The 13,264-nt window shown below is 40.7% G+C and overlaps 1 protein-coding gene across 1 annotated transcript in view; it reads right to left on the bottom strand.

The window, feature by feature from the left end:
- SDF4 (stromal cell derived factor 4) overlaps nt 1–13,264 on the bottom strand; it is a 59,555-nt gene that overhangs the window by 7,680 nt on the left and 38,611 nt on the right. The window contains exons 4-5 of the mRNA XM_036745148.1: nt 8,365–8,478; nt 2,075–2,233 (exon numbers count right to left, since the gene is read on the bottom strand). Of these exons, the coding sequence (XP_036601043.1) occupies nt 2,075–2,233; nt 8,365–8,478 (273 nt within the window). The remainder of the gene's footprint in view (nt 1–2,074; nt 2,234–8,364; nt 8,479–13,264) is intronic.

Here is a 13,264-nt window from a genome sequence, read left to right as displayed (position 1 = left end):
CACGTTCCATATTATTTCTAAATGTGCAGAAGAATTGATTGGTTACTGAGTCCAGTTGCACAAACTCTGTGAAGGCACAGCCGCCAGTGTTTTCCTTCCCAGGTTTATCGATTTCCTCAAACTAGATAATGAATGCAGCTCTCTACTCTATTCCTGGCCAACAACAAATATAATTCTGTGTTCAGATTCCAAAGATTTTGGAAGAGTCGCCTTACCAGAAGGCCCATATCTCCTACTGAAAAGAACAGAGAGGAACCACAGATGGTTCAGGAACATACAACTAGACCAAATTGGAGCATTTTGGTGCTGCCACACTGGGCTTTGTTATCCAATGATAAAAGAGCCCAGAATCTGCATACTCTTGCCCTTAGACACATCTGGCCATTCTACCTCACAGGTTATTTGATCCTTTTAAAAATCAATGAAGCACCTAAAGTATTTTTGACATATATTATGTATATTTTTATTTGAAAGCACCTATGACATTAGCTTGGAGAAGGAAATGGCAAACCATCCAGTATCTTTGCAAGAAAACCCCAAATGGGGTCACAAAGAGTCAGACATGACAAACAACAGCAACAAAAATGACATTAGCTGTGTAACCTTGAGAAAGTAAGATACTTAGTTGTCCCTAGACAACTTTCTTGGCCTATCTTCACACATGAGTTCACAATGGTTCAGAGAATAGATGTCTGCAATTGGAGACTGGGGATGCTGGGAGGAATCTGAACTCTGTCCCCTATTATCTAAGTTACTCTGGAAAGCCTATTTAATCTTCCTGTGCCTCAGTTTCTCTATGTGGAAAATGAGGAGGTTGGACTAGGTGATATGTAAGGTTCCAACTCTAAATTTAGCTCCTCCAGGACATAGGGACAATTTTTACCTTTCTTTGTATCCCTAGTGCTTAGCACAGTGTCTGGCACATAGAAAAGCATAATGAATGCTTTTTGACTGACTGACTGAGCCTATGCATGATAGAACTGCATTGAGAGAGTGTATTTCTACGCTGTGAGCTTGTGGTATTGATAGAATCACAGGTCTGCCTCCATTCCCCTCCAAAAATGCATATAGATATATCCTTCATATAAATTTGTAACCCTGTGTATTAGTAAATGCCTTGCATCATTTAAAAAAAAAAAAGATTAAAGGAAGGGAGAGGGAAGAACCTGCAGTCAGTTTCCCCCTGAGAGTGAATTATAAAAAACAACTTTTTTTTCCCCTAAAGTAAACCACAAAATTTACATCGTTAATAAATTCTACCACAAAAACCCAGGTAAAAATTTTTTTTTTTTAAATTTCAGGGAAACTTTTCTACACAGGATACTAAAATAATAAAACCTGAAAGTTAAAAATAGTTTCATAGATAGATCTCCTAGTTTAACTTTCTACCCAAAGCTGTAAAAGTCAGCCATCTGTTCCTTAAATACTTCCGGTGTCGGGGAACTCACCACTTCTTTATAAAGCCACCCATTCCACCGCTGATACTCTCGGTGCAGCATGCTGAAATCTGTCTCTCCACATCTCTGACTCGAGCTACATGAACTGCTTAGGTTCGAATTCAGAGATCAGAGACACACTTGTATAAACTGACACCCTGTGAAGTAACTGGCACCAAGAGAACGAGAAAGACAACGGAACTGAAAACAAGCCCGAAAGGTATTTGTGGTAAAGACAATCCTGGTCCAAGAGAGCAGGCGGAGGCTGCTCACTGGGCTTCTTTATTAATAATGGGCTTCCAAGGGAAGGAGAGAAGGCAAATACAAGATTGGACTGTGATGACGAAACACAAGTCAGATCAGTAAAAACCAACAAATGGACGCTCATCCCTTCCTGTCCTCTCTCTCCTGAGTCCCTCTGACTAATCTCCACACACCAGCTCTGTCTTCTCTCTACCCAAGAGCGCTAGGTCTGACCAGGGGCTCTTGGTGCCCCTGACCTGCACAGAGCCCCTGACTCACACAAAGCCCCCAACCTACACAGAGCCCTGACCCACACAGAGCCCCCGACAAGGGCTCTTGCCACCCTGACCCGCACAGAGCCCTTTCATTATACTGGGCAAGGGTGAGGCACATACCCAAATCCCGGACAATTTCCTTGACCATGAACTTGAGCATTCCCCTGCTATGTTCTGGATGGAGAAAGGACAGGAACTCCTCCTCATTCAGCAGCAGGTCAGCGGGAGGGTTGTCAGCCTGATACCAGCGATCCTTGAGGTTATCGAGAACTTCTAGGGCTGAAAAAAGGCCATCATCTCATTAGCACAAATAATCACAGGCACCCCACACTCAACACCCTAATTCTCTACAGCTGAAGGGGGATGTTTCTGGGGAGTTCTGATTATGTATGTTTTAAGAAGAAAAGATCATCAAACTAGAATTTTAAAAAGTCAGTGTGACCATTCCAACGTAATCCCATGTGACAAATGGAAGTGCTGACTTGTCCTCTCTTGCAAAGACATCTTTTAATGTGCAAAATGAATAAAGTATGTAATCACCTGAAATTAGATGAGTCATAATGCTTTGATTATTATGAAAACTAGGGAAATGGGGGTGGTCTGCCATAGCGGTGCCAATACACCGAGTCAAAAATCAGGGTCCACTGCAGGAAAGCTAGACGACTTTCACATCCCGAGGCTGGATCCCCAAGGTGGTCCCCCGCAACGAGGAGGCCCCTGCAGGTCACAGGGTCTCTCCGACAGTCCATGTTCTCTCTAGTCTCCCCTGCTCTGATCTCAACTCCAGGCCTTCGGAGCCACACTCAGGATTTCCTCCTCAGCACCAGGACCAACTCTTTGAGGGAAAGGATTGTTTATTTCTGTCTCTGTGCTTCCATCACCTAGCACAAAGCTTGGTATGCAGAAGGCACTTAATAAAGGCTGCCTGGCCAGGCTTAAAGTGAAACAAGTGAAGTGAAAGAGAGGAGGTCCTTCCCCACAATCCCAAATTTTCAAGCAGCCACAGAGTGACAGACAGACAGCATTGAGAGCTGCCTGAAAGCTTGGGGCTGCTGCTGTGCGCACCAGGAAGTAGATGGTCTTTCTAAGACTGCATTTTAGCAGCTGTAGACAGAACATTCAAGGACTAGACAAGATGAACTCCACGCCTTGGTCACACACGCTTTGGCCAAACAAAAGGTCAGAAGCTAGCACACACCTCCTGAGAAAGAGAGAGGGCCAGCGGCCATTACTACATAGCTACATCAGACACCTTCCAAATGTCAATGATTGCAATGAAAAGGATTTCTAATTCTGACCCAGCAAGGAAGACAACATGACTGCTTCAGTATCTGGAGAAATATGCATGCCTGCACCCCAAGACAATGTTAAGGAAGAGAACACCTGCTTGGCTTTCAAGTTTCACCTGCTTCCCACCCTGCCATTAGACAATTCAAGTCAAACAAGCATTAATTAAGCTCTTGGTGGCCAGGTCCCAACTACAACGTAGCTATTGCCAGACAGCAGCCTCATCAGAACCTCAAGTGGCCTGGGAAAACTGGTGTCTAGTCCAGGTGTATTCAACGTGTGGTCCAAGGATCCCCAAAGCCTCCAAGACCTTTTCAGGGGGTCCAAGAGGTCAAATCTATTTTCATAATATTATGCGCCTATACTTCTTTTTTCAAACTATACGCCTATATGATTTCTTCATATACTTCAACATGTGGGTTTATTATTTTAAATGAATATTTAAAAATAGATCTGTTTTAAGTTATAATATGATCATTATCAATAGCATATATAACTTACATTAAAAAAAAATCTCTTTGGGGTCCTCAATCACTCTTGAGAGTATAAAGGGGTCTTGAAACCAAAATGTTTGAGAACTGCTGGTATAGTTCACTGCCACTAATAACTGGAACCAGAAAGATGGCATTATTAGAAAGACAAGCTTCAGACACAACCAAAAACAAACACCAAAGGCTGGCGCCATGCATTCTAAGCCTGGTATCCACCAGCTGCCTAAGCCTCTGAAAGTCTGCTGATGACCTCAAGAAATAACAAGGCCTGAATGACAGGCAACAGAGCAAAACATGACTCAGGGTAACAGGAAGCCCTGACCAGAAGGAGATACTCAGATTGTCCAGGGGCTGGAGCCCAGCAGAGTATCTGTGACTCTTCAGACACTGGCACTGATGAAGCGAGAGTCACTAAATCTTTGTAACACTGCGTACTAAAGAGAAGTTGTTCAAGATAAAGAGAAGTCGAATCTATCCTTCACGTGACAGAATTCAAACAGGCAAAAGAGACTGAGTTCTTTTAACTGACCTCTCCAGGCACAGGCTGGAGGACCTTCGCCATCCTGGCTGCCCCTCTCTGGGCACTCTTCAGTTGATGAATGCCCCTCCCACCCATAAGAGAACATGGCACTACAAAGGAGGCCTGATAACGGCGCACAGTGGACACGGGGCTCCACGCCTCTCACAGTGACCCAAGATCACAGGGCTTTGGTTACTGCCCCCTCACACGAGTTAACAAGTGTTTATTTATTTAATGCTCACTATGTGCCAAGTATTGCACCAAGTGATGGGAATACAAATACAAGCAGAAAGAAAAGCAGGAACTTCCATTCTAAAAGGAGAAGTGAAGCTAGAAAAAGAACACAGAGGAGGAAGGGGAGGAGAAAGTCCTCATGGGGGCCTGGTAGACAAAGTCTAGACAGTTAGGAGGGCAGCTCAGAAGGAAGATATGGCTGGCATGGACTCTGCTGAAAAAGGAGGATCTGGGAGGAGCCACTTAATCTCATAAGAGAAAGGAGCTACAGGGACAGAGTGACAGTGAACAGAGTGAACACGCTTTCAGTGTCAGAAGACCAGGAGAAGTGAGTGAGCAAGTGAATGAGTGAGTGTCTGTCTCTCTCTCTCTCTCTCTCTCTCTCCTTGGCCAGCTTTCATCCAAGTCACCAATAACTTGGTTATTCCTGTTAAAGCTGTCAGCTCGGGGACAATCCTTTCTTCCTTTCTTTGCTGATAACATCAGAGACCCTGACAACACCACAGCCCCTTCCTCTGATTACGGAGAAAAGATTCTTGTTTCTTTGGTCTTTTTCATTAAGTGGAAACTGTACTACCAACGCTGAGTCATATTAACCAAAAACTTGACAGAGAAACAAAAGGCCAATTCTCAGTGTGGGTTATTCTCATGTGCAAAAGGACAGATTATAAGAATTTCCACGAAAAGTACACCGGAGTGTTATTTCTTGCTGTACTATGAACAGATCAGACAGAGATGAAAATCATGAAAATGAGATTTGGAAGTCAAGTTTCAAGATGCAGACAAACGCAGTGCCCCTGAAGCTTGGCTGGAGGGCTGCCCCAAGCCCCTGACTCAAAGGGCTCCATCCTGAATCCCCCTGCCTCATCCCCTCACTCTACCTCTCCTATGACTCTGTGCCCTTGTCCTGACCCCTTGGGAAAGCATAAGCTCCTGCATCTTACTTGATTCCTCTCAGTGAGGGACCAGGCACCAGGGCAGAGTGAATGCAGTGTTAGGGGCAAGGCAGCCTCAGGAAGCCCCCATGAGCTTCAGGGTCCTCCCCACCAACAAGACTGCTGAGAGGCTCAAACGAGAGAACGTGTGCAAAGGGCTTGGCATCCTCCAAACAGTCTCAGTGCTAGGCACAGGGTCTTGTACATAAATGAGTGTTAGACAAACGCAGATGTGAATACAATGTACCATTGTGGCCTACTCAGCATTCCTGTAAAGGAAAATTATACACACGGTCCTAAGACTAAGGGAAAATACCTGTACTGCAGAGGAGTCTAAGTTAGATTTGCATTTTAGTGCCTTTTCAACGAATAAAGGGTAAAAAACAAACAACCCATTTTCAAATGACTAATCTGCATGTAGATCAAAGGAACACAGAACCTGAGTTGGAAGCTATCTCGGGGGCCATCCCTTCTACAAAATTCCTCAAGCCTTCCCGCAAGGGTGTGAGAGCCCACCGCATCTACGGCACAGCTCTGGGAGGGGCCTGAACTTGCCTCTCTGTAACATCTACTGATTGCTCCCACATATCTCTGGAGCCACGCTAATCCTTCCAAAGATCTGAAAGCCTTCCTGTTCACCTCACTTCCTCCCCCCACCCCCAACAACAAATCTTTTCTTTTCCAATCTAAACCTCTCTAGTTCCTCCAAGGGATCCCCATATAATACGGACTCCAGGTGTCTCACTATCCTGGTCACTCTCCCCTCTAGTCATTCCTTCCTAAACAGTGGTGCCCCAAATGGACATGTCCATGTGGCCTGAGCAGGGCAGAAGACAGCAGGCCTGGCCCCCACCTCATCCTCGGGCATAGCGCCACCTATTCCTCTGAAGGCAGGCACAAGTTCCATTTACCCTTTGGGCTGCCACGTCACACTGGCGACTCACACTGATCAGGTCCATTAAAACCCTGAGAAGTTTTCCACAGATACCATTTTCTAGATATGCTCCCTCGCCTCCGTGTTTGTGAAGCTATCTTCTGAACCTGACAACAAAACTTCACATTTATTGCTATTAAATTTCACTCTATGCAATTCAGTCCCTTCCTGCCGTGCACTGAGATCTTCAGGGCCTGTCACATCAATACTGGCAATCCTTCCTTGCTTGGGGTCCTCTCTATATTGAAAATATATGCCAGCCAGGCTTACTTTTAAGTTAATGATTCAACTTTTCTTCTTTTTTTTTAATTTAATTTTTTGTTACATTTCAAGTTCTGAACTGTCTTCCTCCCTTCCCCAAGAAAGATTCCTGTGACACTCTGCTGGAGACTTCCCCACAAGATGACCAATATCTGTTAATGATTACTTTGGGAGCTCCAGCCCATGCCTCTCTAGCTGGTCTATACAGAGAACATGAGCAACTCTGCCTACTACTTTACTGAAATCTAAGCAGACCCTCCATCATGTTGCCCAACTGCCTTACGTAAGCTGGGCCAAAAAGGAGATGAGGCCAGTCCTGTAGGACTTCTTCTCGAAGAAGGCTCTCAGTGATCAACATTCCCTTTCAAAATACTTACAAATCAGGGGAGGTCAGACTCTGTCCAGCTTTCCTATACTGCTCTACCATGAGATGATACAGAAGATGAAGAAGTCACTCCCTACCCCCAAAGTCTTCCTCATTTCCTCTTTGGCATCAAGGTGCTCCTAATGGGTCAGCAGCAGGCCCAGAAGAGCAGCAGCCCTGGATAATTCTACCCTCTTTTGAAGAATGAAATCAATACTGCTGTGATAACATATGTAAAATGTCTTACCAAGCTTGAAGAGTGATGTGATGCCAGGCGTCAGCCCAGCAGCTAAATAGTTCAGAGCACATTTATCAACTGCTTTGCTTTCACCAGAGAGAATGCCAAGAGATATCCAGAGATAATCAAAGAAGTCTCCCCTCATTATTATAGGTTATCTCTGCCAGATTTGTGAGCTCTTCAAACTCATTATCAATGTATTCCTTCTGTCTTGGTAACCTGTAGTGTATTCCCAAGACAGCTGCACTTCAGTTTCTGCCTCCACTGATCCTCAGCCAAATGTTCTTGACCACGTTCCACTTGTCCCCCACTGGAGCCCCAGAATCCTCCTACAAATACATCTTCTTAATATATGACCCTTCTCTACTTCCCTAATCCAATGGGCATCCTCCTTTCCTTAGCCACGTTCCCAACTCCCCTCCTTGGGTTAATACCTCCAAGACACCCTGCCTATTACTCACACTTTGTACATTTATGTACAAGAACCATGGGTCCCCACATAATCTCCAGGAGCTGATTGTGGCATTGAGTTTAAGTCGTTTGATAAATTCTCTATCCTGTCATGGATCTAGGAGACATTCAGAAGAGATTCAGTTGGTTATAAGAAAGAATTCTTAACTTTCAAGATGGTAAGACACAACCCTAGACCACCCAAGACTAGAGCATCTCCTCAGCTTCAGGAAAGAAATAAGAAACCACCTGGAAGGGAGAAGGGTCAGAGAATTTATTGAATGAGACTCTAGCTTTAATATCCTTTAGCTTGTAGACTCTAAGTAAAGATAGACCAAGCTCAAAACCCATTCTTCTTACTAATGTGTCTAGAATTCAACTCCTCCACTTGCTCTGGGATGTAAACCACCCCACCACCCCAGCCTTACATGCCTGGCAATTATCCCACCTACCCTAGCCTGTACCTCTGAAAGTCAGTCACCCCCCACCCCCCGGCCCTGCACATCTGGCAGCTGGCTTAACCACCACCCTCCCCAGCACATCTCTCTTTTCAAGTCAAAGCAAATGCTCCACCAGAACTACACTGAAAGGCCTCCCAGCACCCTGGTTCTGATAGCCCAATACACAGCTAGCCCAAGAAGGAAGCGCTGAAACTCCAGAAAACCTGGTGCTGGCTATGGGCTCTTGTGAACTTACTTTCTTCATCAATCTTCAGCTCCTCATTGTTTTTTATCTTTTCCGCAACCTCTTTTTCATTGTGGCCTTTGCTTGCCAAAAACTTCACTTTATATTCGTCCCAAGACACAAGACCTAAAAGAATACATTAAATAAACATGTTAGAATATGTAATAATACTTTGTTATGCTTCTCTGATACATCTGTCAAGACCTTGATACCACAGTCTTATATAAAAGACAGTCCTATCTTATCCTCACTGTGGATATAGAGGGAGTCTTTCCAAATACTTAACCAGTTGATTTTCTCTCTGAACAAAGACCTCAAAAATACTTTTCTTGAGCCCAATTTTACTTTTAGGTAAAGTGGGGTGTGGGATGTGTGTGATGTGGTAGAGAAAAGCAGATGAATGAGAAACCACGTTGGCTTCTACCTTCCCCAGAAGTTCAGCTAGCTCAGCGCACCCCCTCTACAGGCACACCACCGGAGAAAATGCTATGGAGTTGAACAAACCCAAGGAGTAAAAGGCAGTACAATTAGAGGAAACCTTCATAACAACCAAAAAATAGAAGAGACCACAAAAGACAAATTAGATTATTTACAATTATATAAAATTTCAAAGCTTTTGTACAGACAAAATCAATGCAAGAACATTCCTAATTGAAGTTTGCTATCTAAGACATATAAGACAACTGTCACAAATATGTAAGATTAAAAGTCATGCTGCAACAGATAAAGTTTTTGAAGATATGAACACTTTTTTTCAGAGTTAATAATTTATTTTAAACATTTTCTATTTCGCTGTACAAGATAGATTAATCCACTAAATTTGATAACAAGGGGAAGACAAAATCCCAATTCAACTAATTTACATAATGCTATTTACCTACTTACATAAAGCCATTTTTCCCTATATTTTTGTTTTAATTTCTTAATAATAATAGGAAAGATAGAGATTAGGAGCTGATATTTATCTGCTACTCAGTTTATCAGGTAAAGTATATTCCATTTTGCCAATGGACATGAACACTTTTCAAAAGAAATTAACAACCAAACGAAAAAATGTTCCAAACTGTTCATTAAAAAAAAGAAAACGAAACAACTCTGTTGTTTCATCTAAGGCCCAACAAACTGGCAATGATGACCAAAGAAGGAAACAGTCCAAACTGGAGAAGCTGGAGGAAAACAAACAGCTCAATCCACTGTTGCACTGATTTCAGAATTTCCCTTCTGAAAAACAATTTGAAATCATGGAAGTTACCAAGCTTTGCATAGCCTCTAACCTAGTGCAGTCAATATAGAGAGGGTCCATATTGAGCCATAAAAGACAATAAAGAATAGAAATGAGGAATTCAGAGAAGGAAGGAATTCAGAGTTAGTGCAAGAGCCAATCTGGTCTACTGACAATGGCAAAAAAAAACCAAACAAACCTTTCTTGGGGGGTGGGGAGGTAGGAGTGAGGGATTACAGGAATGGAAGCTGATGTTGGCTGGTTCAGCTCAACTGTTTTTCTTGGTATATAAGGGAGAATGTGACACAGGAAGAAGTTCATTAAGAAGCAATTACAACTTAAAAAGCAAATGGCATACATAAATATTAAAAAACAAACAACATAAAATTTCTAGAATGTATCAAAAGCAGTTCCTGGAGGAAAACTTATCTCTCTGAAAACATACATTAACAAAATATAAATTTTAATGAGCTAAGTATGCAATTTAAAAAGTAGAAAAATGAAAAAAATAAATCCAATATATGCACAAAAGAGGAAATCTTGAGAATTAGAAGAAAAATTAAAAAAAAACAAAAAATATAATAAAGGCTAAAGATGAATAACTTGGTTCTTTGAAAAGGCTAATAAAAATCAATAAAACAGTTGACCTGATCACAAAAAGGGGAAAGTCCAGTTACCAAAAATTAAATTTAAAAAAGATGAAAACCACAACAGAAAATAAGGGATTTATCGGAATGAACGAAAAAGCATTTATTAAGAGTTTAGTGTTTGCCAAGCATTGCATTAAGTGCTTAGGATTCAAATAGAAAAGTGAAACCAGTCTCTGCTCTCAATGAATGAACATGGTCACAAGAGGAGACAACACAGAGAGGGAAGTTCATTCAGCTATAGGCAGATGGCAAGCCCCTGTGGTCCTTGGGGTGCCACAACAAGACAAATGGCAATGCACAGGGCAAAGAACTTATGCTAGCAAAAATGAGAATTTAAAAGAAGTAAAGTATTATTTACAAAAACATAAAATACCCAAATGAACAGATCAGAGACCTTAAAAGTCTCAGAAAATAAAATTAAACTGTAAAGGACATATCAATGGGGAAAAAAAGCAATGGTCCAGATGGATTTGCAAGAAGAACAACTGATACCTATACCACACAAATTATTCTCAAAAATCTGAGAAAGAAAATATTCTATCAGGCTGCTGTTAGGAGACAAGTCCTAACACCTAAACCAGGGAAAGCTCAAAGAAAGAAAGAGAATTACAGACCAATGTCACTAAAGCACATTGATATAAAAATTTTAAATAAAATCCTAGCAAAAAGACTACAATAATATATTTTAACATTCATATTCTAAAATTTTGAGTTCCAAATTCTCTCCCTTCAGTCATTCCCCACCCACTGAGAAGGAACACAATGAGATATCAATTATGCATATGAATATGAAGTCATGCAAAACATATTTTCTGGAGATGTGGGGAAATTGCAACACTAATACATTGTTGGTGGAGTTGTGAACTGATCCAACCACTCCGGTCTCCGGACTATACCCAAAGGGCTATGAAATTGTCCATACCCTTTGACCCAGCAATATCACTTCTAGGTTTGTGTCCCAAAGAGATTATAAAAATGGGAAAAGGACCCACATGTACAAAAATATTTATAGCAGCTCTTTTTGTGGTGGCCAAGAATCGGAAATTAAAGGGATGCCCATCAATTGGGGAATGGCTGAACAAGTTGTGGTATATGAATGTAATGGAATACTATTGTGCTATAAAAAATAACGAGCAGGAGGCCTTCAGAAAAACCTGGAAAGACTTATATGAACTGATGCTGAGTGAAGTGAGCAGAACCAGGAGAACACTGTACACAGTTACAGCCACACTATGTGATGACTGCCTTTGATAGACTTATTTCTTCTCAGCAATGCAAGGATCTAAGACAGCTCCAAAAGACTCACAATGGAAAACGCTGTCCACCTCCAGAGAAAGAACTATGGAGTCTGAATGCAGATGGAAGCAGACTATTTGCTCTCCTTTTCTTCTGTTGTTTTGTTTTCTTCTTTCTCATGGTTCCTCCCATTAGTTCTAATCTTTATATCTTGACTAATGTGAAAATACGTTTAATATGAATGTATAAATACAACCTATATTAGATTGCGCTGTCTTGGGGAGGGGGGAGGAGAGAAAGATGAGAAAATTCTAAACTCAAAAATCTTATGGAGGTGAATGTTGAAAACTAAAAATAAAAAAAGAAGCAAGGACTCTTCACTACACTTTTTAAAAATGAATTCTTCTCTGTTCTGATCTTGTACACCTTTTTTCTTCTGTTTTCTATTGATTTTTTTTGGCTTTGTTCTTTTGTAAATTTCTTAGGAACAGACTTAATTTGTTAATTTTATCCTTCTTATTGATACATTCAAGGCTATAAATTTTCCTCTAAGTACTGGATGCATTCCGTGAATTGTTTTATATGTAATACCTATGTTGTCATTTTCAAAACAAGATTTGCTATTATCTTAAAAAAAAAAAAACAAACATTTCCATATTAGCCATGTTGTTAAAAAAAAGGGGAGGAAAAATAAAGTGAAAAAGTATGCTTCAATCTACATTCAAGAGTTCATCAGTTTTCTCTCTGAATGTGGACAGGATTTTTCATTGTGAGTCCCTTGAAACTTGTCTTGGATCACTATATTGGTTAAATATAGTATATATTTAATAAATATAACTATATAATATAATAAATACAATATTAAATATAGCCTTCGAGAATTGTTCATCATTACAATATAAAGTAATGTATTTTTAAAATTATTCACTATAGCCAAATTGGATTAATATTAAGCATGCAAAAATGGCTCAACACTAGAAAAACAATTAAAATAATTGAGCATATAAAAAACAGAAACATACTGCCATGTAATTACATTAAAAATACCCCCAAAAAAGCCTTCAAAAGTAAAACATTCATTTATGATCAAAAAAAAAAAAACCTCTCCAAAGTATAGGCACAGATGAACGTTTTTATAAAAAATAATAATGAACAGGTGTCCAAAACTAAAAGTTAACATTGGGGTAACATGAAATGCTTTCCCAGTAACTAGAGGAATAAAACTATTTGACTTTGTTCTAGGAATTCTAAGGAGAGTAATTAGACAAGAGATAAAAATGAACAGTAGACAAAATAAAACAAAATTAATCCTCTTTGCTGCCGGCGCAGAGATTCAGCAAACAGCTACTATAATAGCGATAGGTAGCAATAGTAAGCATTTATGTCACATATATTATATAATTTTATTTTAATTTTTAATATATAATATATATTATATATACATATATTATATATATACCTGGGAAGAAGGTGCTGTTATTACCTCCCTTTTACAGATAAAGAAACTGACCTTCAAAGGATATGAACAGGCAGTTTTCAGAGGAAGAAATTAAAGCTATCTACAGGCATATGGAAAAATGCTCTGGATCGCTGCTGATTAGAGAAATGCAAATCAAAACAACTCTTAGATACCACATCTCTCCTGTCAGATTGGCTAAAATAACAAATCAGGAGAATGATAAATGCTGGAAAGGATGTGGGGAAATTGGAACATTGTTGCATTGCTGGTGGAGTTGTGAGCTGATCCAGCCATTTTGGAGGGCGGTTTGGAACTATGCCCAAAGGGCTATAGAAATGTTCATAC

This window comes from Trichosurus vulpecula, chromosome 2, assembly GCF_011100635.1.
Source record: "Trichosurus vulpecula isolate mTriVul1 chromosome 2, mTriVul1.pri, whole genome shotgun sequence".
In the NCBI taxonomy this organism is placed as follows: domain Eukaryota; kingdom Metazoa; phylum Chordata; class Mammalia; order Diprotodontia; family Phalangeridae; genus Trichosurus; species Trichosurus vulpecula.
Note: the sequence above shows the minus strand (reverse complement) of the source record. Positions and strands in the feature narration are given on the sequence as shown.